The sequence below is a fragment of the Lynx rufus genome, unplaced genomic scaffold, assembly GCF_022079265.1.
Source record: "Lynx rufus isolate CCGP_SWC_20201006 ecotype Redwood Valley unplaced genomic scaffold, mLynRuf1.p SCAF_54, whole genome shotgun sequence".
In the NCBI taxonomy this organism is placed as follows: domain Eukaryota; kingdom Metazoa; phylum Chordata; class Mammalia; order Carnivora; family Felidae; genus Lynx; species Lynx rufus.
Window position 1 is genome coordinate 239300 of NW_025814872.1, and position 27184 is coordinate 266483.

A 27184-nucleotide genomic window follows, 5' to 3' on the forward strand; every position below is an offset into this window, starting at 1 on the left:
AGCTGCTCTTTGCCAATGCGCACGCGCAGATTCAGCGAAGCCTCCGGCGCAGGGACCACAACTCCCAGAGTGCTCCGCGCTCTTGCCGCCGCCGCCGCCGCCGCCGACGCGACCAAGATGGCCGGGAGTAAGTGCTGGCGCCGCAGGCGCGCGGGGCCGGGTGGTTCCGGGAGCCCCGAGCAGTGTCGGGGGTAGGGCAGGGCCGAGTCCCGGTAGAGGCGGAGGGGTCGGGGTTAGCGGGGGACGCGGAGATCACGAGAGGGCTCCTTCAGGGTGGGGGTGGCGCGAGAGGGTTAGAGGTCATCAGGGGCATCCCCTGCAGGGGTGACCCTCCTCGCCCCCGCTCCAGGACTCACCGCCTTCCTCAAGGATGTCTGGGCCAAGGAGCCGGTGCTGGTCGCGTCCTTCACCATCGCGGGCCTCGGTGCGTGAGCGTGCATCGCCCCCACCTGGCGTCCCAGCTTTACCCCCATTCCCCGCCCTCGCCGAAGGTCCCATCGCTCCCCACCTGCGTCCATCCTGGAGCTCCGAGGCCCCGTCGCCGCCCTCAACGTTCTGTTGCTCCGCTCGTGTGTCAGCGCCCCCACGCCGACCCCTTGCCTACCCCCCTCACCAATATTATGACCCCTTCCCACCCGTACACACCTACCCAAGAGGCCGTGATCCCTCTAAGGGACAGGTTCTCAGCCCTGGGTGTCCATTAAAAGCACCGGAGCGGTAAAAATATCCGAATCGTACCCAATTTCCACACTCGCTATCAACCAGATTCAGTGTGGAGTTGAGTGGGGTGGAGGTGGAGCAGGGGAACCTGTATCCTTTGCAAATCCTCAGTGCTGCCTTGATGGATAACCTCTGTTCTAGAACAAGGCTACTCATACTTCAGCGTGCACTGGGGGTCACTCGCCGGCTGTCATTGCATAGGTCTGGGATGCAGCGTTTATATCAGGGTCCCAGGCCTTGTCAGCACGGCTTATCTGTGGGCCACACACTGGGTAAGGTTCTAGAGCCCCTGTCCCATACGGCCGCCACCGGCCACACTAGCCACTGAGCACCTGAGAAGCACTTTTACGCTCGTGGAAAGTACACACCAGATTGCAAGGAACAGGACGAGTATATAAAATATCTCAAGCTTTTTGCATGTTGACTATATGCTGAGTTGTTTGGGATGTACCAAGTTAAAATTTTTTTTTAATTCATTTGTATCCTTTATTTTTAATGTGAGTGTTAGAAGGTGGGAAATTAAAGATGTGGCTCTTACATTTGTTTTGGACAGTGCTGGCCTAGAACATTGTTTTATACTCCCTCTGGGACTCCTGGCTCCCACCCTAGGTGAACTGTAATTTCTCAGAGACTAATCCTTTCTCAATGACAACCCCCCTTTCCCTGATTTTGTTACAGTTCATGATTTCTTTGGAACATTCCCAAAATGCTCCCCTCCTCTACCACCCCTGCTGCTTCACGACCACCTCTATGGTCCTGCACTCATTCGGTGACCACCCCTATTTCTTCCCTCCACCCCCTCTCCTGATGATAAATGGGGATCCCAGAGTGCCAAGGGGCCTCCTGGAGGGGCCAGGACCTCCCTGCTCCCCTCCTCCCATGCATTTGACTCCTACTTTGCCAAGATTCAGCTTCTGCCCCTGACCACCCCCAATCCCCCACCCCAGAGCCACTGTCCCCTGGGCCTCACTCCTGTCTCTCCACAGCTGTAATTCTGCCCGCCATCAGCCCCTTCACCAAATACGCCACCATGATCAACCAGGCCACGCCCTACAACTATCCAGGTGAGCTGGAAGGAGGGCTGCCCGGAAGGGGTGGGGGTGGGGGTAGACTTCCCTGTGCTGGGGGAGGAGTAAGTATGGGTGGATCTTTCCTCAGCAGGGACAGATTCTGCAGTGCAGGCTGGACTTTGTTTTTTTCTTTTGAGATCCAAACCACGTGCCATAAAACTTATTTCCTGTCAGTGTTTACACTTCTGAGTTTCTGTCATTGCAGATTTGTATTCCTCTCTGGGTTTCCTTCTCTGTTGCTTTCTGGATTTTTGTCATTCTGGGTCTCTGCCCTCTCTGCTCTCCCATCCCTCTGTGTCCCCTCTCTCCCCTGGGGTCCCGTTTCCCTCTCTGGGTATAAACTGCCAGTCTAGCCTTTCTCTATGGGCCTCCCGAGATCTGCTGGTCTCAGTGGGCCACCATCCTGCCCCACAGTGCCCCTCCGAGATGATGGGAACATGCCTGACGTGCCCAGCCACCCCCAGGACCCTGAGGGTCCAAGCTTGGAGTGGCTGAAGAAACTGTGAGCACCTCCGGTGACATGGAGGAGGCCCCCTCCCCTGTGGCCAATAAAATGTGAAAAGCGACCCCAGAATCTGAACTTGTGTGTGATCAGAGGTGGAAACAGTAGACGGTGGCCAAGGCAAGTCTGTGGGTCAGTTTATTGGAGGCAGGGGGGTCAGTCAAAGGCGGGGCTGGCTAGAGTGGGGTAGGGCAGCAGTTTGTCTGGCCCCCGAGAAACCCAGCTGGAGTCCAGGGCCTCATCTGCTTCGAAGCCGAAGTCTTCCTCCACCTTAATCTGGGGGAGAGGGGGGCAGGCATGAGCAGGCCTGGGACCTAGAGAAAGGCCGCTGGCCTCACCATTCTGCCTCCTCAGACAACCTCAGGCACCTCGGGGAGAACCCCAACAGCCCTGCCTTCCCTTCCACCCCTGTTCTCTGATCCTCCTCCTCCTCTGTCCCCACCTGCTCCAGTCCTCCGACCTGCCCCCTACCCAGCCTCCTCCAGGTCTCTCCCAACCTTCTCCATCCTCCTTCCTGCCCCCCTCCTACCCCTCCCTTCTCCAGGTCTCTCTCCTTCCTTTTCCACCCAAGTCCCCACCTGGCTTTTTCCAGCTTTCTCCTTCCCTGCCCATCCCAGCCCCTGCAGCCCAACCTGCTTCCTCCAGCTGCCCCAGCCCTGAGCCTGCATGGGCTGCAGGGCCCGGCTCCCACAGCACTGTCACAAAGCAGGAGCCCTGGTCCCACCTGCACTGGGGCCAGTTCTGGCACAGCTCCGGCTCGGCGTCCATCCCGGGGCCCTCGCCGCCTCTTGCGCCCGCTGGGCCCCTCACCAGGGGTCGGGCTGCTGGGTTCCGGGGGTGCAGGTGTCCTTCGGGGCGGGGACAGCCCCTCCTTCTCTGGGGGCTCGTTCTCCGCGTTGCCAGGGGTGGGAGCATCTGTGCCCTGGCTGCCCTCGTCCTGGTGGGGGGAAGGGGCAGCAGATGAAGGCTGCATCCCATCGCCCAGCCCGCCCGGCCCGCCAGGAGGCCGCGCTCACCTCCAGCACGATGGTGAGCTGGCTGGCGCGGTAGTCATCGCCGTAGGCATCCAGCACTCTCATGAGGAACCTGCTCCGGAGAGAGGCCCCCAGGGGCACAGCGTCAGCATCCGGTGGGTCGGGAAAGGGGTTCGGAGCTCCCAAATCTGAGACCTGAGTGCCTGATACCTGCCCAGCCAGCGGGACCCTGGGCCACACTAGGTGACCTCTCTTCACTGTTAACTGTCGACAGGACGCAACAACCCTGTGTGGGCGGGTGGCTGTGAGGGTGACCCTGCAGCTAGACAGTGGTGTCTCCTAGTGCTCAGTGTGCGGGCTCAGAGAACATTCCTGCGTCGGCTGAGTTCTTTACCAGGAACCAAAGGGCTAGAGAAAGGTGCAGGGCACTCCTGCTGATGCCGCCTTCTCCGCTTCCGTCTCGGCTTCCAGGCCTTTGGGGTTCTTCTGTTTGTTTAAGCTCTGAATGCTACCTGTGGGCCGGCGCCCGGAGGAGTGTTTATCATGCAGTCTCATGGTGTGTCCACACCAGCTCTGCACCCGTGTTCTCAGTACTAGGGACACATCGGGGAACCAAACGAAACCCCTGTGCACACTGAGCTCAGTTTTGCAGGGGGACCATCAGCCAATCAACAGCAGAGTAAGCTGTGGGGCGCCTGGGCGGCTCAGGCCACTAAGCGTCTCTTTTGATTTAGGCTCCGGTCATGATCTCAGAGTCATGGGATCAAGCCTTGCGTCAGGCTCCGTGCTGACAGTGTAGAGAGCCTTCCTGGGATTCTCACTCTTCCTCTCCTCTCCCCCTGGCCCCCTCCACCCCCACCCCCCCCCCCCCCCGCCAGCGCACACGTGCTCGCTCTAAAATAAGAAAAAAAGAGTAAGCTGGAAAAGTAGGGAGGAGAATACAAGGATACTTGGAAGAGGGCTTGAACCTCAAATGGACGGTGGGGGCCGCCTCACGGAGGCGAGGGAATGGCAGGAAAGCCTTTCTGGCTGAACGCACAGTGAGTACAGCAGCCCTGAGGCAGGAGCAGGGGGTGTGCTGGGGACTCAGCTGGGAGCCTCTGCAGGGTTTTGAGCAGAGAAGTGACTTGGTCCGTCTTACTTTTTATCTTTTTTTAACTTCTAAAAAAAGTGTTTAAGAATTATGCTAAGACATTCATAACATACGGTTTGCCAGCGGAACCGTTTTTAAGTGTGCAGCTTCGCGGCATTAGGTACATTCACACTGCTGTGCAACCGTCCCACCATCCGACTCCGGGGCTCTCTTCCTCTTCCCAGAAAGAAACCCTGCCCCATTAAACAACCACCATTCTCCTTTCTGCCCCTGTGACCTTGACTGAGTGCCTCGTATATGTGGTATCTTGTCCTTCTGGGACAGGCTTGCTTCCCTAAGCACAATGTCCTCGTGCACGGTGTAGCCTGTGGTGGGATTTCCTTCCTTTTTAAGACTGAATCATACTCTCACGTGCAGACATTTTGTTCCTCCGCTCACCCATACCCGGATGCTTGGGGCCTTCCACATTTAGGCTCTTGTCAATACTGTTAGGATCCTGGGTGTGCACACCTCTGCTAGTGACCTGCTTCCGATTCTTCTGGGGACACGTCTAGAAACGGAATTGCTAGATCTCATGGTAATTCTGTTCTTAAATTTGGGGGAACTGCCTTACCGTTTTTACATAGTGGCACTTTTTTTTTTTTTTTTTCTTTTCTGAGAGAGCGAGTGCACACAGGGGAGGGGCAGAGAGGGAGGGGGAGAGAGAATGCCAAGCAGGCTCTGCATTGTCAGCACAGAGCCTGATGCAGGGGGTTGATCCCCTGACCCTGGGATCATGACCTGAGCCAAGAGCAAGTTCCCACGCTGCTGGTCCAGGGACCACACTGTGAGAACCACAGGGCTGAGCTCCAGATAGATGGTTCAGACGGTGAACCGTCCTGACTGATGTGTATTGTTGAGGGGAGTTTACCAGCTACAGATACCTTCCCAACCTTGTGATGTTTCAGCCACGCAGGCCACCGCTGGCTTCGTAAGCTCTCTTGGTTCTACTGTAAAGAGGATGTTGGCTACTGGTGCAGATAGGAAAAGTGGTTCACCCAGGGTGTTGGGACAGGGGACCTGGGAGAGGTTAAGAGGCCAGGGAGAGGGTGGCAGGAATTGGACAAGGAGCCATGTCCCTGGGCCCAGGGTGCTGGCATCCTGGGTCTGTTCTGAGGTTGCAGCAGATGAGGGGGGGACAGAAAGCAGCAGCTGGGAAGGTTCAGTCTCCGACGCGAGCAGACGGGGGGGGGGCTGGGGGGCTGAGATCAGGGTTAGTTCTGGATGCCTGTGAGGTGACCAGAAGTCACTGTCCAGTGGGTGGACACTGTCCAGAGCTGCAGACAGGATCGAGGGTTGGCAGCGCTTAGGTGGCCTTGCCACGGTGTTACAAGTGTTCCGGAAGTGCACCCAGAAACTTCCCGCACCTGCACCATCCACTGTAGTCACCACTGCCCACCTGCCGCTGTTGGGGAGCACCTGGCATGTGGTGACAGTGACACAGGAACGGACTTTTTGATGTTGCGAATTTTCTATTTCATTTCAAGGAACTAAGTGTGTCCTGACAGATGTTAAATTTCAACTTTAATGAAGTTTCAGGTGAAGTCGCCACCTGTGGGTATTCAACTGAGACAGGAAGCAGGCTCAGAGTCCCCCAGCAGCAACACCGCCCGAAGCCAAGCCCGTGGCTTCACGCCACGCCCCTTCGTTCTCGCCCCGCCTCTCCTCCCCCCCCCCCCCCCCGCCCCACCTCTCCCCGCCAGGCCGACTCCACTCCCGGCCGTGGCAAGCGGCAAGCGCTGGGGGCAAGCGCAGCCCGAGAGGTGGCGGAAGCAACAGCGGGGAGCGGAGGCAGGGGGCCCGGCCTGACATGCAAGGGGTTACCTCCGCTCCTGCTGAAGCCTCCGGGTTATCCTCTGCACCTGGTGGAGCCTGTTCAGGACCCGCTCGTTCACCTGCAGGGAGGCAGCAGAGCGCGCGGGTCACCGGGACTCCCGTCGCTTACTCCACACGTGCCGTGCCGTGACCCGGGAGCGGCCACACAGCCTCTCCTGCCCCTCTCCCTGCATCCCCTCCACTCCCGTGGGCCTCCTTCTGTCCTGGGGGCTCCCCCACACGCCTGCCCCGCTCCCTCAAGTCTGAGCTCACACATTCCCAGCCAGGGAGTCCACCCAGACCTCCCACTACACTGCACCACCCTCTCCCTGCCCCCCAGAACCTGGGCGCCCAGCCCCTCCTCGGCTCGTTTCCTTCCCACACTCCTCACTGCCTTCTCGCCCACCCACTTTTCTTCTTGCTCACCGTCTGTCTCCCCCACCGGGACATAAGCTCCGAAGGACAGGGACTTGTGCCTGTGTCCCCGTGCCTTGAGCAGAGCCTGGCAGAGGCGGTGCTCCACGCATACTTGCTAATAAATGCGTGACTTTCTGTCATGTCAAGTGTCGCGCAACACCAAACAGGCCAACTTGCTGGAGATTAGGCAGGAGTTGGCTACCTCAGCGCCATCAGAGAGACACAGATGAGCAGGTTCCGCCCCTGGGTCAGAAGATGTGGGCTCCGACCCCAGCCTGCCACTTTGCTGGGTGACCTTGGGCCAGTTCCTTAGAACCTCCCTGAGCCTCAGGTGTTTGCATTTGTAAAAACAGGAATAACACCACCACCTATTCCTAATGGGGAGTGGGGCGGTGGGGCTAAGAGCAGAAGTTCAAATGCCGGCTCCATTTAAGCAGATGATTGAGTCCCTGTGGACACCAGCATGACGTGTTAAACAGGGCTGGGGTCCCCACTGCCAGCTGGGGCAGTGCAGGGGTGGGGCGTGGAGTGGGTGGAGACAGCGGGGAGCCCGGAGATGCCCTGTGCGGAAAGCCTTGGGCGAGCCTGGCACACGGTGGGTGCTCCCCTATGACAGCGGTCGCTCTGATGGCACCACCCGGGTACTGAAAAGCCCTGTGAATGCAGGATTCCCGGGATGAAATGTTTCACTGCTGTTGTGGAATCCCCGAGAGCAGTCCCCAGGGGGAAGAGTAAGAAAGCAGCGGTGGAAAAGGGAGGAAGGTCGGGGTGAGCTGAAGGACGGTGTGGAGGCAACCGCGGTCTAGTTCGAGATGTATGCTGTCTGGTTCGTGTACGTTACACCCGATCTGTCCACAAACCATCTAGTGCACGCCTGCGCGCACACACATACATAAAACCAAATGGCTCTTTGCGTCCTGTGCACATCCTAGCTGCCATTGGGCGTACACAGCTTGGGCTTTAGTGCAGCTTCAGGGGGGACGTTTTAGTACACGGGGCTGACTGCTCCCTCCCACTTGCCCTGTGGTCCTCCAACACCTCCTGTCAGAGCACACAGCCAGCCAGCCCTGGGTGAACCGAGGTCCTGCTCCAGGCAGCCTGACGCACTCCTCACCCTAAGACGGCTTGAACGCCCACCCGCGGTCTCCATCTGCCGCCTCCTGACCCCCCGCTCCAGCTCAGACCTCGTCCCGTCCTGCCCGGGCCACTACACCAGCCGCCCCTCTTCCAGCGCTCCCCATCACCACTGTGAGGGGTTGGATGGTGTGGGTGGAGTCCTAACTCTCCCAGTACCGCAGAACATGACCTTGGCACATAGGGTCTTCACAGAGGTGTTGGAGTCAAAGGTCACTAAGTGGGCCCTAATCCAACATGACTGTGTCCTTCCAAACGGAGGAAGCTGGGGCACAGAGAGGCACACACAGGAAGAACACCACATGAAGGCAGAGATCCACCGGTCAGGGAACACCATGATTGCCAGCAAGCAAGCCCGCCGCTGCCCTGACCTTGCCCTTCCAGCCTCCATAACTACGGGAGGGTGCATTGCCGTTACTTAGTACCTGGTGACAGGAGGCCTGTGACACTAACACAACCCAGCTCAGTCTTTCAAACACCCAGATCTGACCCTGTTCCTCCCTCCGTTTGAAAACTTTCAGGAGCTCCTCCTCCCTTCAAAACAAAACCAAACCCAAACTTCGTGCCCTGGTGTTCCTGGCCTTTCTAGATCTGGTCCCTGCCAAAGGTGCGTTCCTCATTCTCACCAAGGAAGCTGATGCTGTGATGCTGCGTATAGAACCTGTGTCTGGGGCAGGAGCCATGGGGATGGACAGGAGAAGGATCCAAGTGGGATTGAAGAGGCAGGATGGACAGGACGTGAGAGCCTGACGTGAGGGGTAAGGGGGACTTGAAAAGCCTGATCAGCGGGAGCACCAGAGGCACGTAGGAAACATCAGTGAGCTGATCTGGGTGGTCAGGGTCGCTGGTGAGCACACCGCTCTCCAGGTGCTTTGCATGTGCCCGACAGGTAACAGGCGCAGAGCAAACGAACCATGAATGAATAAATGAATGAAAGGTTCATTCAGCTAGGTAAGGAAAGCTGGCATATGGGCAGAGACGGGGAAGGGGTGGTTATTTAGGCCAAGGGGCCCCCAAGCCGGGGAATCCGCACTCACCTACCTGCTCGATCTCCCGGCAGCGCCGACCTAGCGCCTGGTACTTCCTTCGATTTAGTTCTCGCTGGCGCCGCCGCTGTCCCCGGGCGGCCTCTTCCTCTTCATCTCGCTCCCGGAGCCCAGAGCCGCCCAGACCCCCAGATACGAACTCCACTTCTGTCTCCAGCTCGCTCTCCAAGATGTGACCACCGAACAGCGGAGGCAGCGCCAACTCTGAGCCTGGCGGCGCTGAGAACTCCTCAAAGCCCACAGCTGCCATGGTCCTGCAAGGTCAGGGGGCTCAGGGACCCTGAACTCCCGGCCCCCAGCCCCCTCCGGATCCTTCAGATCCTAGAGTCCCACAGGAGTCCGAGCCCCATCCCTTCGTCCCAGGATCCAGACCTCCAGACTCTTGCTCCCCGAGGATCCGAAGGAGTTCAAGCCCCCAGCCCTTCGTCCCAGGATCCAGGAGCCCAGGCTCCCGACCCCTGGTCCTAGGATCCAAAACTCCAGACCGTAGCTTTCTCCCCGCGGATGGCCCAGCACAGACCCTGGTCCCTTAAGAGCGCTAAGCGAAAGCAGTTGCATGAACTACAATACCCAACCACCCTCAGCTAAAAGCGCAGACGGCTGCACGTGCTGCAACCGCAATGTCTCTTGGGAGTCGTAGTTTTATGCAAAGCCACTCACCCCTCTCTCTGTTCCAGTTCCATGTCTGTCTCCCTCTCCGGACGCCGCGGGTCTCAGAACTTCCAACCTCGCAAACCTCCAGGTTAAGTCTTTCGCAAAACTACTTGTCCCATCAGGCTTTACGGCCACGGCATCCGGGACTTAGCCGCTAGGCCTTCTGGGGGTAGTAGTTCCCTATTTCCGGCTTCACTCCCCACCCCCTCCACCTCCACCCCGAGTCCCGGCTTAAAGGCCTTGCTTTCTCGTCGCACTCCTCTCCTAGTCGTCTGAGTCACCCCCGTCGTTATTCTTGTCTCGGCACCTTCTCGCCCGGCTACGGCGATTCTCCACTTAGCAGCCTCAGTCCTCGGCAGGCCGTAAACCAGACAGATCCGTCTCCTCTCGGACTCACCGCTTCTCCGCCTAGCGGCAGGAGCTAATAAAGTTGTTGTTCCAAAGGCAGCCCGGGGCGGGAGCCAATCAGAGCGCAGCTTTACCGCGACGACGGCGCGAAGCTGAGACGTCATCGGTGAGCGTCAACCGCTGTCGGGAAGCGACTCGCCTAGAAACCGTCTTGCCGGCTGGGAAGAGGTGTGTGCGCTGCGGACGCGGGGAGGGCGGGAGCCCTGATTCCTGGGGCCAGGGGCCGGCGTGCGCAGGGAGGCAGGAGGGTCTCATACGTGCAACTGGACTTCTGAGGCTTGTCCCCAACTGCCGCCTCAGGGGCCAAATCTGTCCCGTGATCCGTTGGGTTTGGCCTGTATTGGCGGGGATTTCGGGGGGTTATAGTTTTAAATTATCCACTTAAATGATCGCATGGAAACTTTGAAACAGAGATTCTGCCTCAAAGTTCTGAATCTCTTTTGTTGAAGAAAGAGCACCTGACAACATGTTTGGCCGCTTGGCCAGGCGTGTCTGCAGCTGCGCCTCGGCTGCGCGTTTACATTGGCCGTGAGGCCCCCGGTGTCCGAGTCCCGCTGCTCCCGGGGGCCCAGCCCCCAGCGTGCTTCACTCGACACATTACCCATGCAGCCTCTGTTTTTATACTTCCTTTCAGGGACGGCAGTGTAGAAGGGAAGGAAATGAGGAAGGGGGGTTGTTTTAGGGAAAGGAAGGAGGAACGGGAAGGAGGAGAGGTGTTTTACGTTAAAAAAAAAAAAAAAACAGTGGGATTGTATCTTGATGAGTAGTGTTTCCCATTCTTTTCCACCCTCTGGGACTCAAAGAAAATACTAATTTTGTCCAGCGCTTGGAGTACCTGAGGAGGCTGCTCATGGCCAGAGGGGACCGGCCTGGGGGCTCTAGACACCTTAGGCCCCACCTGGTTGCCCTGTTGTCTAGGGAGATCAATATTTTAGGATATCTGTCACTCTTTTGGGGCCCTACAGTTTTGGGGAGGGGTCTCTGTTATAGGAGAAAAAAGGATCCTAGGAGACGTCCAATCTCAAAGAGAGGATGTGAATTTTTTTAAGCCTTAGGTGGTGGCGTGAGGGGCGTGCTGTGTCTTGCCCAGTGACGTGAGTGTGAGAAGGGTAGGTGGTGGGAGCTATGACCGGAGACCACCTGGTTCTGGGAGGTTTGTTCATGGAGTGATTCACTGGGTATTTATTGAGCACCTATTACATGCCAGGCACAGTTAGAAGCTGAAGAACAAAGCAGATGAAAACACCTGTCCTTATGGAGCTTGCTTGCTCGTGGGGTCGATCCAGTAAGGACCAGGGCCTTCTTGGGGAGAAGCCCCCTCTTGTTAATGAAGGGGGGACCTCGCTCTCCCTTCCCATAGGTCTCAGCATGTCTCTGGCAGATGAGCTTCTGGCTGACCTTGAGGAAGCGGCGGAAGAGGAGGAAGGAGGAAGCTATGGGGAGGAAGAAGAGGAGCCGGCGATCGAGGATGTGCAGGAGGAGACACAGCTGGATCTTTCCGGGGATTCTGTCAAGAGCATCGCCAAGCTGTGGGACAGCAAGATGGTGAGCGGGCTGTAAATAGGGGCTCCCCGCAGGGGTGATGTGCGCAGTAGCTCTTCTTCCTGAAGAGTTCCGAGTTCCGACTCTCCTGTCTTCCCTGAGCAGTTTGCTGAGATCATGATGAAGATCGAGGAGTATATCAGCAAGCAAGCCAAAGCTTCAGAAGGTAACTTCCCCCTCCCACGTCCCTCCCCTGCCCCGCCCCTTGGTTCCTCTGCTGCTTGTAGCTTTGAAAGTTCGGCTTGCCTCCTTCTCAAACTTTTTGAGAGCCCTCTTTTCTTTTCTTTTCTTTTCTTTTCTTTTCTTTTCTTTTCTTTTCTTTTCTCTTTTCTTTCTTTCTTTTTTTTTTTAAATATTTATTCATTTACTTTTGAGAGAGAGCGCACAAGCAGGGGAGGGACAGAGAGAGAGAGAAAGAGAGAATCCCAAGCAGGCTCCACACTGTCAGCACAGAGCCTGACACGGGGCTCAATCTCACAAAACTGGGAGATCGTGATCTGAGCCGAAACCAAGAGCCAGACGCTTACCTGACTAAGCCATCCAGGCGCCCCTTTTTCTTTTGCATCCCAACCTGGTTCCCTTCTCTCCTGAGAATACATTGCATCATGAAGCTGACACTTCTTAAGTTCTTGCCAAGCGCTTACTTGCTGCAGAAGGACTCCCCTCAAGGCTTCTCAAGTGTCAGTGACTCACGTGTCCGGTTAAGGGTTTTGCCACCTCCGTAAACCACTCGTTTCGTTATTTACATTTTTCTCTAAACCAGCGTGCTTTTTTCCTTCAGTTTACTTAAGAAGGTGGGGTGCCTGGGTGGCTCAGTCGGTTAAGCGTCCGACTTTGGCTCAGGTCATGATCTAGCGGTCTGTGAGTTTGAGCCCTGCATCAGGCTTTGTACTGACAGCTCAGAGCCTGGAGCCCGCCTCGGATTCTGTGTCTCCCTCTCTCTCTGCCCCTCCCCCACTTGTGCTGTCTCTCTCTGTCTTTCAAAAATAAACAAATGTAAAAAAAACTTTTTTTTAAAAGAAAGAGAAGGAACATTACTGCTATCGTGTGTGGAAAACTGGTATCGTTCGGTAAGTAGTGAGTGACCCTGCAGCGGGCAGTTATCGGAGCACCAGCTTCCGGGAGTGCTGGGGTGTCTCGAGCGCTCAGCTCAGCTCTGACAGGTTGCTCATGTTGCCGCACGGTCTTCTTGCCAAGGGGGAGCTCTGGGATGGAACTTACTGCTGAAGCGGCCACGGGACGCTGTCAGGCACAGCAGCGGTGTGGTCAGACCCGCTCCCCGCTCTTTGCTTCTTTCCTTTAAAGTTTTTCTGAGGCACTCAGTGGCGGGCCCCTGGAGGCACCGGGTGCCCTGGGGAATCCGCCCAGCTCTCCGCTCTGAGCTCAGTCTCTGGCGGAGCTGACAGGCAGGCCCAGGCAGCTGCTGGTGGGCAGCACCTGCTGGGATGGAGGGGGCTCCGGACTCTGGAGCCGCTGGAGGGGCGGGCTGACCCCAGCTCTGGGGCCAGGGAAGAGCCAGTACCTGAAATGGACTTTGAAGTGTGAATCCACACACCAGACGGAGAACAGCGGCCGCGTGCCCTGGGAAGGAGCTGTGTGTGTAGAGCCTCGCTTATCTGCTGTGCTCATGGCGGCAGAAGAAAGTGCCAGATCCTGCAGGGTTTTGAACACCAGGCTAGGGGGTTTCTCCGTCTGACGAGCTGTGGGGAGCAGTGAAAGTGACGTGTCGGGTCAGGCTCAGGGTTAAGTCAGACCTGATGTCACCAGGCGTCTAGAGTGGGAGGCGGGCACGGGACATCTCAGCACTGGGTGGCGGTTGTGTCTAATGGATACGCGGGGGTGCCGAGGGAGCAGAGAGGATTCCGGGGTGCCTTCCGAGTCCTAGGGACGTAGAGACACTTGAGCCATCAGGGTTAAGAATGTGGATTCTGGGGCCGGATCTCAGCTCTGCCATCTGCTGGCTCTGTGACATCAGGCCATGTCCCTCCGTTTCTTTCTGTGCAACGTTGGTCTAGTTTGACGCCCACACCTCTGGCTGGTTGTGGGTAAGAGGTTAATGCCTGCAAGATGCTTGGGACGGTGGGAGACACAGGGTAAGTCCTGTGTGTGTCAGCCGCTGCTCCTGCTGCTGATGGTGATACCTTCACCATCGTTGTTGTGATCGTTGTTGAAACCTGGAGAGGAACGTTTCAGAAACCGATGTGAGGAAGGGATGTACCAAGGGGAGGGAACAGCATATGCAGAGGCCCAGAGGAGAGCAAAGCAGCCCTGGGTGTTCAGGCACTGCAGTCAGCCCTTTGGGGCGTCATGAGAGGGTGGGGCTGGGACGGTGCAGAGGCCGGCGGATACCCCGGAGTGGCACCAGTGTGCCAGGCGCTGTTCTGGGCACAGGGAGGGGGCAGCCCTGGGAAACAGACGCAGTTCTTGTTCTCCCAGGGCTTCCTGTCTTTTGGGAGCCTCAGACGGCAGTCTGGGGAGCTAGGCCCGTGGCCTCTTGGTGTGGGGAGCCGCCGGAGGGTTAGTTCCAGGGCAAGATGGGGTCGTGACGCCTGGAGGGCGCACTGGATGGGGAGAGATGGGAGGTTTGCAGACATTCACACCCACCTCCAGGCTTACTCCTCCAGCCCCTGCAGCCACACCCTGTCTCCCCCCAGCTGCGGGAGCCTAGACACACACCCCCAGGCTGTTTTTCCCCCTCACAGTGATGGGACCAGTCGAGGCGGCCCCTGAATACCGGGTCATCGTGGACGCTAACAACCTGACCGTGGAGATCGAGAACGAACTGAGTGAGTGCCCTGAAGGGCGAGCAGAGATGGCCCTGCCTGGCGTCCCTCACGGCCCCCTCCAGTCCCCAAGGAGGGCAGAGGCAGGATCCTGGTCGCCTTCCCCACTGGCCTCCCCAGGGTCCTGCCCCCAGACTCCTCATTTGGTTCAAGTCCAGGTTCGGCTGCTGTAGCAGAGTGGCTTATTTGAGAAGGAAGTGTGTTTTCCTGTGATGTGAGAGTCTGGGTGAGGACCCCAGGCCTAAAGTCGCGGCATCTGGTGTCAGGCCCTTTCTGTCTTGTTGATCTGCCACCTGTGTCAGGGTCCGAGGTGACTGCCCACCTCCACATCCCACCAGCAAAAGAGGAAGGAGGAGGAGGGCACAGTTCTCTAAGGGGTGACCTGGAAATTGCATGTCACTTCAGATCACGTGTCGTAAACCAGAACTAACTCACGTGGCTGCGTGCAGCAGGGAAACGGCGTTTTTGCTGGGTGGCCGTGAGCCCCGCTAAATTCAGGGCTTCAGTCACTAAGGGAAGAGGGGCAGTGGATGTTGGGGACAGCCAGCGGAGTCCGCCTGCCCCCTCATCAGACACCTCGCCTCTCTGTCCACTTCAGACATCATCCACAAGTTCATCCGGGATAAGTACTCAAAGCGATTCCCCGAACTGGAGTCCCTGGTCCCCAACGCACTGGATTACATCCGCACGGTCAAGGTGAGTGCACCAAAGTGGGGACTCAGGAAGAACTGAGTGATGGGGGGCAGGGCCCTGCCCTTGGACCCCCGGGTCTAAGGGGAAAGGCTCCCCTCAGTCAGCCTTCGGCCACTGGGAACAGAGAGCAGGTGAGCGGCCTGGAGCCACGGCTCCCAAGGCCTCATCTGCCCTCCCTGTTCTCTTGAGGCCAGGAGCTGCTCTAGGCTTCCCAGCAAGAAAGGGGTGGAGCCTGGAAGGAATGTTCTCAAGGCTGCTCTGCCCACCTCCAGGCCCACTCCTTCCCTGGGTGGGCCTCCCAAGAAGGGCCGGAGCTGGTTGAGGCCGAGGAAGCAGGGAGGGAGATGAGGGGGTGCCCCGTGTCGGCCAGCGCTTCTCTGGCCGTGCTTGGAGCAGGTGGCACTTGAGTGGAGATCTGAAGGTTGATGCAGGGGAAGCCGTGCAGAGACTTGGGGGAACTTAAGAGCACCAGGACCCCGAGGCGGTCGGCGGTGGGGAGACAAAGTTGGTGAGGCCGGATGCCATCTGACCTCTAAGGCTTTGGGCCTTACAGGAAAGCCCTGGGAGGGTCAGGCCCAGGTGAAGGCAGGGACACGGGCGAGGAGGCCCCCTCGTGAGTCCAGGGGAGGAGGATGGTAGGGGGCCGTCCGTGCAGGGAAGCAGCATGGTTGTGTTTGCGCTCCGAGTTGACGTGGGTGGCGGGGCCTCCCTGGGTGGCCGGTCCTGGATCAGCACTGTGGTGCTGATGCCCTCAGCGGGGAAGTTCTTGGAACTGGTAGGAGGTCCTCTGTGTACAGAGCCCAGCTTTGCCAGTGTCCCCAGAAGAGACCCGGGTGGCTGCATGAGCAGGAGAGGTTCTCGGGCCTCCCTGAGTCTCCGGGCCTCCCCTCTCTTGCCCTCTTGCCCCCAGGAGCTGGGCAACAGCCTGGACAAGTGCAAGAACAACGAGAACCTGCAGCAGATCCTGACCAACGCCACCATCATGGTCGTCAGCGTCACCGCCTCCACCACCCAGGGGTGCGTGCTCAGGGGCGAGGAGTCACCGGGGCCCCCGCAGGCCCATCTAATGGCAGAGGAGGGTCGCAGGGTCCCAGTGGGCGGGTGTCTGTCTCAGGAGGACAGCTCATTTCTGTCCCACGCGTGTGGAGTGAGTGTGGGGCCTGGGGGTCCTGAGTGGTGAGGCAGAGGGCCAGCCTGGGTTACAAGCGTTTGTCGCGGGCACGTTCCCCCTCGCTGGGATGAAGGTGTCCGTAAAGGCAGGGACCTGGTTTGGGGCCCTTGGTGTCTGCCTGCCCCTGTGGCATCCGTGCCGTGTCCAAGAGAAGAACGTGTCCTTAGCTCCAGAACAGCCCTGTGGCGTGGAGACCTCCCTCAGGCTGCACTTCTGTTGACTGAATAAATGCTGACCGAGCGCCAGGCACTGTTCTGAGGACAGAGATAGAGAACTCAGCAAAGCAGCTCCTGTCTGGGGAGAGGCAGGTGTACACGCAGGTCACAGGCTGGAGGGCGAGTGTCAGAGCACAGACAGGTGCCGAGTGGCCTGGGGCGCAAGAGGAGGGGCATCTCTCCAGACTGGGGCAGGTGGCTTCCTGGAGGAGGTGACGTCTCAGCCTCATGCAGGGGCCAGGGTCTCTAGTGGGAGAATACTGGGCTCTTAGCTCGCCACTGGGGGGAGCAGCCTTGAGCCTCAGCCCACTGGGCTTTGGTTGTAGGGGCCTACGGCGGGCTCCACGGTCCCTCGTCTGTGCGCCATAAGCGCGACGGGGCAACTGAGGGAGGGAGGGGTATGGCCCGGTTTGGTTGCCGGCTCGCAGCTCTGTGGCCGCCGGGTCCCTTCGCCATCCTGCCCTCGGGTCCCCTCTGTAAAGTGATAGTGATGACAGCCCACCTTTGTGGTTTCCTTCAGCAAGTACTAGCCTGGCACCTTCCTGGTGCCAGGGTGTGCTGGGCACGCTGCTGAGAATCTGGGGTGGGGTCCCCTTGGGGGGCTGCTGTCTAGCGCCAGAGGTGGACGGGAGGCTCGGTGGATCGCAGCTGGTGATGGTGCCCGAGGGAAGCAGCAGGGCAGGAACCTTGGTGCTCGGCGAGGCTGAGGCCTGGAGGATGAGGAGGGGCCGGCCCGGGCTGACAAGCGGTGCTGACTGAAAACCTATGATTCCCAGCAACCCTCGCTTCCGGGCTAATAGTACTTACAGTAGCCCTGAGGCCGCACACGTGCATCCACACGTATATGTTGTGCCTGCACGTGTATATGTGCACACACGTTTGTGTGTGCACGTATGCCATACCCACACATGTATATGTACACATGCATGCACGCACGTGTATGTGCTGTGCCTACATGTGTATATGTGCACGTGTGCGTGCACATACATATGCTGCACGTACACGTGTATATGTGCACAATGTGCATGCATGCATATATGCTGTATGTACATGTGCACACATGTGCGTGCGCGTGTATATGCTGTGCCTGTACGTGTACGCGCACGCACGTGCGTGCATGCATACACGTCATACCTACGCACGTATGTGTGCACCCCTATATGCTTGCGTGCACGTATATATGTGCACACATGTGCACGCACGCATATATGCTGTGGCTACACGTGTATATGTGCACACTTGTGTGCATGCATATACGCTATGTGTACATGTGCACGTGTGCACACACGTGCGTTTGCGCATGAGCACACAGCCAGAAGGACAGGGCTCCTGTGCCCGTCAGGTAGGATACCCAGGAGGGGCCGGGTCCGTCCCAGCCACATCCCTAAGTCCCGAACCACCGCAGGCAGCAGCTGTCGGAGGAGGAGCTGGAGCGGCTGGAGGAGGCCTGTGACATGGCACTGGAGCTAAACGCCTCCAAGCACCGCATCTACGAGTACGTGGAGTCTCGGATGTCCTTCATCGCGCCCAACCTCTCCATCATCATCGGGGCATCCACAGCCGCGAAGATCATGGGTGAGGTCCTGGGGCAGAGTGGGGGCAGAGGGCTGACCTTGGACGGTGTGATCGTGGGGAAGCCACACCCCTCATGTATGAAACGGGGCATCTGGCCCAGGGCCCCCGTGCCCTGTTCTCTCCCTGTCATCCCTCCTGGAGATCACAGAGGTCGGCCAGCCTGCTTGTCCTGCAGACCCGCAGAAAGAATGGTGGCCCTGAGGAGGGCTGGCCTGACCAGCCCGGAGGAGGTGGTGTGGCTGCTGGGGACCCCGGCACTGCTCGGCCGGCACGTCCCGGCAGCTCCCGGCTCCACACAGACCCCTGGGCTGCCCAGCATAGGCGGTGTGAGCCGTCAGGACCATGGTTTCATCCATGAGATGGGGACAGCAGTCCTGATGACGGGTTGGGACTGAAGGGTGGGCCTCCTCAGACTCCCTGCGGTCTCCGAGCAGGCGCCCCCTCGGGCTCCTAGCCCCTTCAGCTGAGGGGCTCTTCGGGGACCTGGGTGGAGCAGCTGTGTGCTAGGTTGCTCGGCTGCCATAACAAAGTAGCACAGGCGGGGGCGGCAGGCAGTGGGGGCCTTAAAAACCAAGGTTCGTTGTCACGGGGTCCTGGAGGCTGGGAGGCCAGAAGGCGGGAGCAGCGTGTCGGCAGGCTGGGTTCTCGGCTTGCAGGGGGCCGTCTGCCCAACTGGCCTCTCCTCTGCGCGTCTGTGTTGTCCTCTCTTCTTGTGGGGACACCGGTCGTGCTGGGTCAGGGCCCATCCAGTGATGTCATTCCCCCTGAATCCCCTCTTTCGTGGCCTCGTCTCCAAACACAGCCACATTCTGAGGTCGTGGGTGTGGGGCTTCGACACAGGAATTTGGGGAGACACGGTTCAGCTCCTAGCGCAGCCTGGAGTGGCAGGCGTGTGCGGGGCTGCGGTGGTTTCGGGGCGAGATCACCTCAGGTGTGGATCCTGCCTCCCCCTCACTGACCTCCCATCTTCACGTGCCTCAGTTTCCCCAGTGGTGATTGACGGTGTGCTACTTGCCTGTGACTTCCGGGCTGAAATCAAGGTGTCGGCCGGCCCCTGCATTGCTTTATGGAGGTTCTAGGAGGAAGGAGCGGAAGGAGTCCACTTCCGGGCCTTTCCTGGCCTCCAGAGGCTGCCTGCACCCTTGGCTCCGGGTTTTCCCTACCTTAAAATCTCCTGTCTCACATCCCTGTGACTCTCTGCCTCTCCCTTCAGCTTACAAGGACCCTTGTGCTTCATAGAATCCTCCCCTCCCTCCCGCCCCTCTCAAAGTCCTTCACTGTGTCTGCAAAGTCCCTTCGGTCCTATAAGGCAGCACCAAGGTTCTGGGGACTCTGATGTCAGCTTCTGGGCGGGCGGCGCTCTTCTCACTTGCGAGTTACCATGCCTTGATCGCTTACCTAATCCTTAAAGACGCCTAGCGCGGAGCCTGGCACACAGCAGTCCCCCGTGAAAGGTAAACGTTTTTATCTGCAGCTTCTCTGCGCTGGGCCTGGAGACAAGCCCACGGGAACCCAGGGGTGACTGACACCAGGCCCCGTCATCAGAGCGTCCCCAGCCTGGTGGCCGCTGTTCTAACACAGCAGGGGCCGTGCAGCTCTGTAGACTCTGGGGGCTCCCGTTGGGCCGCCTCCGCACTGTGCACCCTCAGGCAGGTGGTTTCACCTCTCTGGGCCTCCTCTGAGTCCTCCCTCCGAAGCGGGACCCATCAGCCCTCCCTAGCAGGGCCAGCTCGGGAACTCAACCAGACGCTCAGGTTAAGGCACGAAGTGTGCGGTGAGCCCCCAAACAAGTGCCGTGTTTCCTTTGACCTCCTCCCTCCCTCTCTCCTGCCGCAGGCGTGGCTGGGGGCCTGACCAACCTCTCCAAGATGCCCGCCTGCAACATCATGCTGCTTGGGGCCCAGCGCAAGACGCTGTCTGGCTTCTCGTCCACCTCTGTGCTGCCCCACACTGGCTACATCTACCACAGCGACATCGTGCAGTCTCTGCCCCCGGTGAGCCGCCCTGACACGTGGTCCCCGTGGAACCTTCTGCTGTGGCAGAAGCAGCCTTGTCCAGGGGGCAGTGTGAGCCTCAGCAACTTGCCCCTCTGCTCCCCGGTTCCCACTGGTCACAGCTGACAACAGTGGTTAGGAGCTCGGACGACAGGGTCACATGGAGCGTAAGAACAAGGGCCCTGGAGCAGATGTGCTGGACTTGGGATTAACAACGGGGCAAGAGATGTGAGCTCTGTGTCTCAGTCTCCCTGTCTGTAAAATGGGGGGGATAGAACCTGCTTCCCAGGGTTGTGATTAGGACTCTTAATGTATGCAACACCTTCAGGTCACGCTTGCACATAAGAAGCAACATAAGCATTAGCTCGTGAGGTGCAGGGGTCCCCAAACCACCCCCAGCTTCAATAACCCACTAGAGGGAGGTGCAGACTCACTGAGCTGACGCACTTGAATTGTGGTTTGTCACGAAAGGACAGACTCCCAGCAGCCGAGGGAGGAAGTGGGTGGGGTCGGAGCCAGAAGTAGCAGCCACGGCACTTCCAGACCTCCTCTCCCCGTTGCCCACGTCACTCCCGGCCTCCACACGTGACAGCGTGCGGGGGAACCGCCACCAGGGAAGCCCCACTGAGCCTCCCCAAGTTGGGAGTCTTCTCTGGGGTTGAGTTGTGTAGACCTGACTGGGTAGCCCAGGTGGCTGATCTGGGTTCCAGGTCGACTGAGATCCTGTAACCCAGACACCCCCCTGAGCGTCTCACATGGTTGGTCTCTGCCTTGTCCAAGGTCCCAGGCCAACAAAGGTTACCTCCCAGAGCTGAGGGCCAGGCCGGAACTCTTAGGGCAAGGCTGCTTTCCGCCACGCGAAGCCACTGCCAACTTTATTGTCGCTACTTATCGAGACATGGCTGTGGCTTTACGTGTGCCATCTTGGTGCATCTCACATCATGGGCCACCTGCCTTTCGTGGCACAGGACACGATTTTCTGACGCACAGATGGATGTGTTCTATTTTAATCACTTTCTTTTTAGTATGTGACAGTCTTCCACTGCAGTAGTATAGATGTCTGTGCAAAGGGGCTCAAGTTTTTGAAAAGTGGGCTGAAAGAAAACAGCAATGATGATGGTTTGTGGCGGTAACACGTTATTACAGGTTTTCACAGTAACACGTGGCAGGGACGGTGAAGTGCTGGTGGGCAGAGGGTGAGCCCTGGTGCCTGTGGCTTCTGAAATGCTCAGGGCTCTCAAACGAATTCTCTCACTGACTCTGCCCCTTCCTGCTGCTCCAGGATCTCCGACGGAAAGCGGCCCGGCTGGTGGCCGCCAAGTGCACGCTGGCAGCCCGCGTGGACAGTTTCCACGAGAGCACAGAGGGGAAGGTGAGGCACGGGCGGGCGTCTGTGTGGGTCTGTGGTGTGTCCTGTGTCCTGGGGGGAGGCACCATCAGGGGACCCAGCACACACGAGCACTGTTCTAAGTGTGTGGAGGGGGGGGTGTCGTGTATTAGTGTCGTCGTCCAGCCCTGTGGGTCAGAAGTCCGCCGAGGGTCCCGCTGTGCTGAGATCCAGGTGCTGGCACAGCCTCCCTCTGGAGGCTCTTGGGGAGGATCTGCCCCCTGCCTTTCCCAGCTTCTGGAGGCGCCTGCTGCCCGGGGCTCGCAGCCCTCCTCCGTCCACACTGCTGGCAGCGTGGCGTCTTCTGTCTCTCCCTGACTCGAGGCCTGTCTCCACGGGTCCTCCTCTGACTCCTTTAAGGACGCGGTGATGACGTGGGGCCCACGCTGGCCATCTAGATCGTCTCCCGTCTTCACATTTCTCACCTGATCACACCCACAAAGTTCCATCCGGAGCGGAGACGAGGATGTGGACACCCTGGTGGGGCGGTTTTGCCTGCTGCACCAGGACCTGTCACCATCCAGACCGTCATTCAGTTCGCCTCTGTGTTCCTCAGCAGACCCGCTCTGTGAAAGGGGATGTGTTTTGTGTCTTGTGCACTGGCGTCCAGACACCCAGCCTGGCACAGTGTTCAGGGTTGTGATCTCCCTCCTTTCTCTCTTCCTCTCAACCGCTGGTCGAGATGCTGGGGGTACCGCAGTGAGCCGCTCAGACCAAAGACCTGTGTGCGCATGCACGTTCTGGTTGGGGGCAGGGCGAGGGGGCCAGGGACATCTGTGCTGTGTCCAGGGGCGCCGTGTCACTGCTGAGTAGGGGTCAAAGGGTGCCGGGCTGGTGGGGGAGGTGGGCCCTGTTGAACCAGGATGTTGGGGGCGGGGTCTTCTCTGAAGAGGTGAAGGTGTAACGCACGTACACCTGGGTCACGCTAGCAAGCAGCTCCCGTGAGTGCCTGGGGGAAGAGACCCAGGAGGAGGGAGCGGCCAGTGCGCAGGCCCCAGCCTGGCGGTGGGGCGGGGTGGGTCCTGCAGAGACCTCGCTGCAGCAGAGGTGCTGGAGGGGGGTGGCATTTGGGGTCTCTCTGAAGGAAGAGCTTTCTGGGAGAGAAAGCACGGAGGTGAGGCTCCCGGGTGACCCCACTTGCAGAGGCTGGGGCCAAAGGCTGGGGAGGAGGCGCGGGCCTGGGGTTGGCTGTGTTGCATTTGAGGGGCTGCCTGCACCCCCATCGAGGAGACAGTTGTGTGTGTAGCGCAGTGAGGAGTCTGGGCCCGAGAGCGGACGGGTCCCCCAGGCCCTGATGGGACCCTCGCGCCCTCCCCAGGTGGGCTACGAGCTGAAGGACGAGATCGAGCGGAAGTTTGACAAGTGGCAGGAGCCACCCCCTGTGAAGCAGGTAAAGCCGCTGCCTGCGCCCCTGGACGGGCAGCGCAAGAAGCGAGGCGGCCGCAGGTGGGTCCCGAGGCCCGGGGTCAGGGGGGAGGGAAAGGGAAGGGGCTCACCCCCCAGCTGACCCCCGGTGCCCATCCCCAGGTACCGCAAGATGAAGGAGCGGCTGGGGCTGACCGAGATCCGGAAGCAGGCCAACCGCATGAGCTTTGGAGAGGTCAGAACCCCGACCCAGACACTTCGCCCTTTCCCACTGCGGGGCCTCAGGGGTCGTCTTTGTCACAAGCGCTGTCCCTCTGTCCCCTGCCACGTTTCTCCTCTCTGCTGGGGCACTACGCCCACCTCCGGTCTCTCCCCCACATCCATGCACCCCTACACAGCACTCTGTGCCAGCCCTATCCCCCCCGCCCCCCGCCCTCCCGTACATGTCCTTCCCCTGGCTTCACCTCCGCCACTCTCTTCTCTGAGCATCACCCTGCTGGTCCTGCAAGAACTAGCTCGAGTGTCCTTTGGTCTGCGAGCCCGGCTTCGGTTGTTGACCCCGTGCACGCGCGTGTGCGTGCACACACGGCCCCTCTCGGGGGTCATCTTGGCCCCGCAGGCACCTGAATCAGGTGAATGCCTGGGTGTCTAGCTGATGGAGGGTGGCTAACTCCGGATGCCTTCTCCTCCCACCAGATCGAGGAGGACGCCTACCAGGAGGACCTGGGCTTCAGCCTGGGCCATCTGGGCAAATCAGGCAGCGGGCGGGTACGGCAGACACAGGTGAACGAGGCCACCAAAGCCAGGATCTCCAAGACACTGCAGGTACAGACCAGGCCTGGGCGGGTCCAGGGGTGAGGGGGCACCGGTGGGCAAGCCCGGGGCAAGCCCAGACGTCCCCTGCCCCCACCTCCCCACAGCGGACACTGCAGAAGCAGAGTGTGGTGTACGGAGGGAAGTCCACCATCCGCGACCGTTCCTCAGGGACAGCCTCCAGTGTGGCCTTCACCCCACTCCAGGTACTGGACGCCGGAGTCAGGCGGCTCCACTCCCAGCTTTCCCAGCAGCCCTGGACTTCAGCCTCTTCTCCTGTGAGACAGGCACACGATCGAGCTCCTCACGGGGCTGGTGTGGACAGGGCATCAGTGAAGCCCCTGGAGGGCATGGCCCCCCGGTGCTCAAGTTAGCAGGGACAGAAGGGACACGGTCCTGCCAGCAAGCCCAGGCTGGCTTTAGACTCAGGCTGTGGGCGACCCTGTGACCTCGAGCGGGCTCAGCCCCTCCCTGAGGTGCTGGGTGGTTGGGACAACCGCAGGCCCTCCTAAGAAGGTTCATAGCTGGCTGGGAGGGTGAGGTCCCAGCCCGGCCAGTGCACAGGATGGAGCCACTGCGTCCGTCCCTTCCTTGGCTTACACGCCCACAAAAGAGGGCTGGTGTGTCCCACGGCATCAAACAGAACAGCTTTCCTCTGTCAGCAAGGGTCTGCTGAGCACCTAAGTCCCCTGCACCGTTGGAAGGGCCGGGGGTAAAACCACAGACACCAGGCAGTAAGCCTTGCCTTTGTGGACCTTATGGGGTGGCAGGTCAGGTAGGTAAGATACACAGCCTGTCGGAAAGTGGAAAGTGCACGGAGAAGAGGGGGTGAGGGGTCAGGTTGGAGGCCCCCAGGGAGGCCTCAGCCGCAAGGTGAGGATTACCGTGTGGAGGATACTGGGAAAGGTGCCAGCCACTGTGGGGCCCCCAGCGCGGGTCACTGTCCCTACCGGGGTTGGTGTGATTCGCAGCACGGCGGCAGGGGAGCCGCTTCACTCTGTGACTCAGTTTCCTTACTCAGGAACCAAACCGGGTTGGCTGTTCTGAAACTGTGTTTTTAAAATCACCTGGAGGACCTGTTAAATATTCAGATGCCCAGGTCCTCCTTTGGGGCGGGGGCAGTTTGGTGACTGGCAAACTGTCCCCATCACCTGGGGCCCCAGGACCATTGAGAAGGGCTCCCTGACATTTCGTGATCCTCTCACTGGGCCGGGAGGCGGGGTGGGGGGGAACCTGTCAGCGGCCAGCCCAGCTCCCCACCCCATCGTCACCTCCCCCGCCTGCCCAGGGCCTGGAGATTGTGAACCCGCAAGCAGCCGAGAAGAAGGTGGCCGAGGCCAACCAGAAGTATTTCTCCAGCATGGCCGAGTTCCTCAAGGTCAAGGGCGAGAAGAGCGGCATCATGTCCACCTGAGGGACTGTACCCAGGTGGCTGCCCCTGAAGCTACGGGCCCTGCCCTTCCGAAGGGACCCGGGTCAGGATCGGGCTGGGCGTGTCCCTCAGCAGCCCCGTGCCAGGACTGTCCGAGGAGGCATGGGAGGAGCCGGCCCCCTGCGCGCCAAGACGGCCTCCCCATCTTGGGGGATAGAGCCAGTCTTCGTCACGCTTCATCTTTTTTACGTAGAAAGGGAGATACTTTTGGAAAAAGTGCAATTAAAAGCACATCATCAGGTTCTGTTCTGGGGAGTGATCATTTGTCAAACACCTGCACGACTGGAGGAGTCCGCTGTGGGGCTTGGGGGACAAAGCTGGGGCTCCCGATCCAGGTGGTGTCTGGGCCCCAACCTGGCCCTTTGCTTCCCTGTCCTGGATTCCAGGAAGAGCGGAGCCCTCTCCGTCTCCAGACCACTTGGAGAACGTCCATTGTTTTGATGCTCCCAAGTGATACGGCTGCCCAAAGCCCCAGCCCTGAAAACGGGCCAGCCGGGGTGGCTGTGGGGTCTCAGGTGTGCAAGCCTCCATGCCACAGGCCCCTCGTGAGGACGTGAAGGACGCCCAGGACCTGCTCGGTGTTGGGCTTCCCGTCAGGGTCCGGTGTGTGGACTGGTGAGCCAAGCCCCGATGGGGCCGAGCACACAGGCTCCCTGCTGGCAGGGACTCAGTGCCGTCAGAGTTCCTGCCAGCTCAGCAAGCGGAGCCCCCAGGCTGTCTTGGAACCGGGGCTCAGCCAAGGTCTCCTTCACTTTGGCTGAGGGGCACGTGGCCTATAGGCAGGTGGGGACAACGCTGGCAGCAGAGGCAGTCCCAGCAGCTACCCTGCAAGAGCTAATTCAGGAAGAGCCCCACACGGGGGCCGTCTGCTGTGCTCTGGAGCCGGGCTCCACAGAGTGCCGGAGCCTGGTCACTGACCCGTGAGGGCAGTGCCCCTCTTAGTTACCCAGGAGGTGGGTGCGCAGCCCGCCCTGCACCTGTGCCCGCCTTCCCCCCTCCATCTCTCGCTCTCTCCCTGGGGCTCTAGCCGGCTGGGTCCTAGCTGAGATCTCCCTTCCTGTTCCTCTCTCTGGGCCGCCCCCCATCACACTTGTTCTAAGTGTGTCTCAGTTCAGGGCTCAGTCTGTGGACCTTAGCAGCTCTCTGAGTCTCCTCTCTCACATCAGAGTCTACATCACCCCGGGGGATCCTTCTAGTGGCCGGCCAAATTACCTAGGTCGCTTAGCTGTGTCCCCACGCTTATCCTGGAGTCTTTAGATGAGCCCTGTTTGGAAGTGACAGCCTTTGCTGATCTCTGCTGATGGGTCTGCCCGGGGGAGGGCGCCCTGCCCGGGGGAGGGCGCTCTGCCCGGGGGAGGGCGCTCTGCCCGGGGGAGGGCGCTCTGCCCGGGGGAGGGCGCCCTGCCCGCCCTCTTCGGAGCCTCCACCTCCGTGGCCAGAGCCAAGAAAGAATCGGAGTCACCTGGTGCTGCAGTCCTGCATAGTCTTAGAACAGAGATGCCCAAAACTGAACATGCTTGAGAATTACCTGGATGGCTTGTTAAAACCAGGGTTTCGGGGCCCAGAGTTTCTGATTCAGTTGGTCTATGGGGGAGCTAAAAAATGTGCATCTCTGATAAGTTCCCAGGTGGTGTTTATGCTGCTGGTCCAGGTACGTCACTGAGAACCCACTGCTCCATAAAATTCTCTGTTAGATTAGCTGCATGTTGGAATCATCTAAGCAGATTTAAAAATTACTATCTGGTTCATATCCTCCAAAATTCAGATTTCATTCATTTAGGGTAAGCCCTGAGAGGCTGGCTTTTTTTTTTTCCAAGCCACCCAGGTGATTCTAATTGCAGCCGACTTTGAGAACCACTGATCTGAATCCTTGCTACTCACAAGTGCGAAGTGTGGACCATCAGCATCACCTGGAAACTTGTCAAAAACCAGAATCTGGGATCTGCTGAACCAGAATCTGCATTTTAGCAAGTCTTCAAACGGTTCCCAAGACCTCTGAGAGGCCCTGCTCCATCCAAGGGCCACACTTTGAAGAGCGAAGCTCTTGATGAGTGACTCTCAAACCCCAGTAAGCATGTTACACACACCCCAGGGAAGTGTGTAAAAGCGCAGATCTCTAGGCTTCACTCCTCAGGTCCGTGTGGGCCTAAGAACACTGCATTTCTAGTCATCTCCCCTTGTCAGATGATTCAGATGCGGCTCTTAATTGCATCTTCCTTGGGTTTATCTTTTTTACGTATTGACTATGTGACCCGGAGCAAATACCTCGTGGGTGGTTCGGGTACCACTGCCTACCTAGTCGTCAACCACACTTCATCCCTCGTATTCATTCAGCAAACAAG

At 59.1% G+C, this 27184-nt stretch overlaps 3 protein-coding genes across 3 annotated transcripts; 2 read left to right on the top strand and 1 right to left on the bottom strand.

The window, feature by feature from the left end:
- On the top strand, positions 1–2356 carry NDUFA3 (NADH:ubiquinone oxidoreductase subunit A3). The gene is made up of 4 exons (XM_047101000.1): positions 1–127; positions 350–424; positions 1707–1784; positions 2205–2356. Exons 1-4 carry the CDS (start codon positions 16–18, stop codon positions 2294–2296), a joined length of 357 nt encoding a protein of 118 aa, XP_046956956.1. The 5' UTR covers positions 1–15; the 3' UTR covers positions 2297–2356.
- Positions 2357–2414: 58 nt separating this feature from the next.
- TFPT (TCF3 fusion partner) lies at positions 2415–9881 on the bottom strand. Its single transcript, XM_047100997.1, has 6 exons — positions 9471–9881; positions 8806–9064; positions 6223–6293; positions 3309–3378; positions 3017–3229; positions 2415–2568 (listed from the first exon to the last, which is right to left on the bottom strand). The coding sequence occupies exons 1-6, from the start codon at positions 9491–9493 to the stop codon at positions 2449–2451; spliced, it is 756 nt and encodes a 251-aa protein (XP_046956953.1). The 5' UTR covers positions 9494–9881; the 3' UTR covers positions 2415–2448.
- A 71-nt stretch (positions 9882–9952) lies between these two features.
- PRPF31 (pre-mRNA processing factor 31) lies at positions 9953–25090 on the top strand. The gene is made up of 14 exons (XM_047100988.1): positions 9953–10040; positions 11233–11417; positions 11520–11580; positions 14117–14200; positions 14796–14893; positions 15801–15907; positions 17682–17851; positions 19688–19845; positions 21128–21217; positions 22551–22678; positions 22760–22832; positions 23294–23422; positions 23518–23616; positions 24699–25090. The coding sequence occupies exons 2-14, from the start codon at positions 11241–11243 to the stop codon at positions 24822–24824; spliced, it is 1500 nt and encodes a 499-aa protein (XP_046956944.1). The 5' UTR covers positions 9953–10040; positions 11233–11240; the 3' UTR covers positions 24825–25090.
- The last annotated feature ends 2094 nt before the right edge of the window (positions 25091–27184 follow it).

Coding starts and splice junctions, on each gene's coding strand:
- PRPF31 (XM_047100988.1), top strand. CDS start 11,241: ATGTCTCTGGCAGATGAGCTTCTGGCTGACCTTGAGGAAGCGGCGGAA. Junction 22,679..22,759: donor AAGAAGCGAGGCGGCCGCAG/GTGGGTCCCGAG, acceptor GCCCATCCCCAG/GTACCGCAAGATGAAGGAGC. Junction 22,833..23,293: donor ACCGCATGAGCTTTGGAGAG/GTCAGAACCCCG, acceptor TCCTCCCACCAG/ATCGAGGAGGACGCCTACCA.
- TFPT (XM_047100997.1), bottom strand. CDS start 9,493: ATGGAACTGGAACAGAGAGAGGG. Junction 6,294..8,805: donor GCTGCCGGGAGATCGAGCAG/GTAGGTGAGTGC, acceptor GCCTCCCTGCAG/GTGAACGAGCGGGTCCTGAA. Junction 2,569..3,016: donor CAGAACTGGCCCCAGTGCAG/GTGGGACCAGGG, acceptor CCTCTCCCCCAG/ATTAAGGTGGAGGAAGACTT.
- NDUFA3 (XM_047101000.1), top strand. CDS start 16: ATGCGCACGCGCAGATTCAGCGAAGCCTCCGGCGCAGGGACCACAACT. Junction 425..1,706: donor CTTCACCATCGCGGGCCTCG/GTGCGTGAGCGT, acceptor GTCTCTCCACAG/CTGTAATTCTGCCCGCCATC. Junction 1,785..2,204: donor CACGCCCTACAACTATCCAG/GTGAGCTGGAAG, acceptor CCTGCCCCACAG/TGCCCCTCCGAGATGATGGG.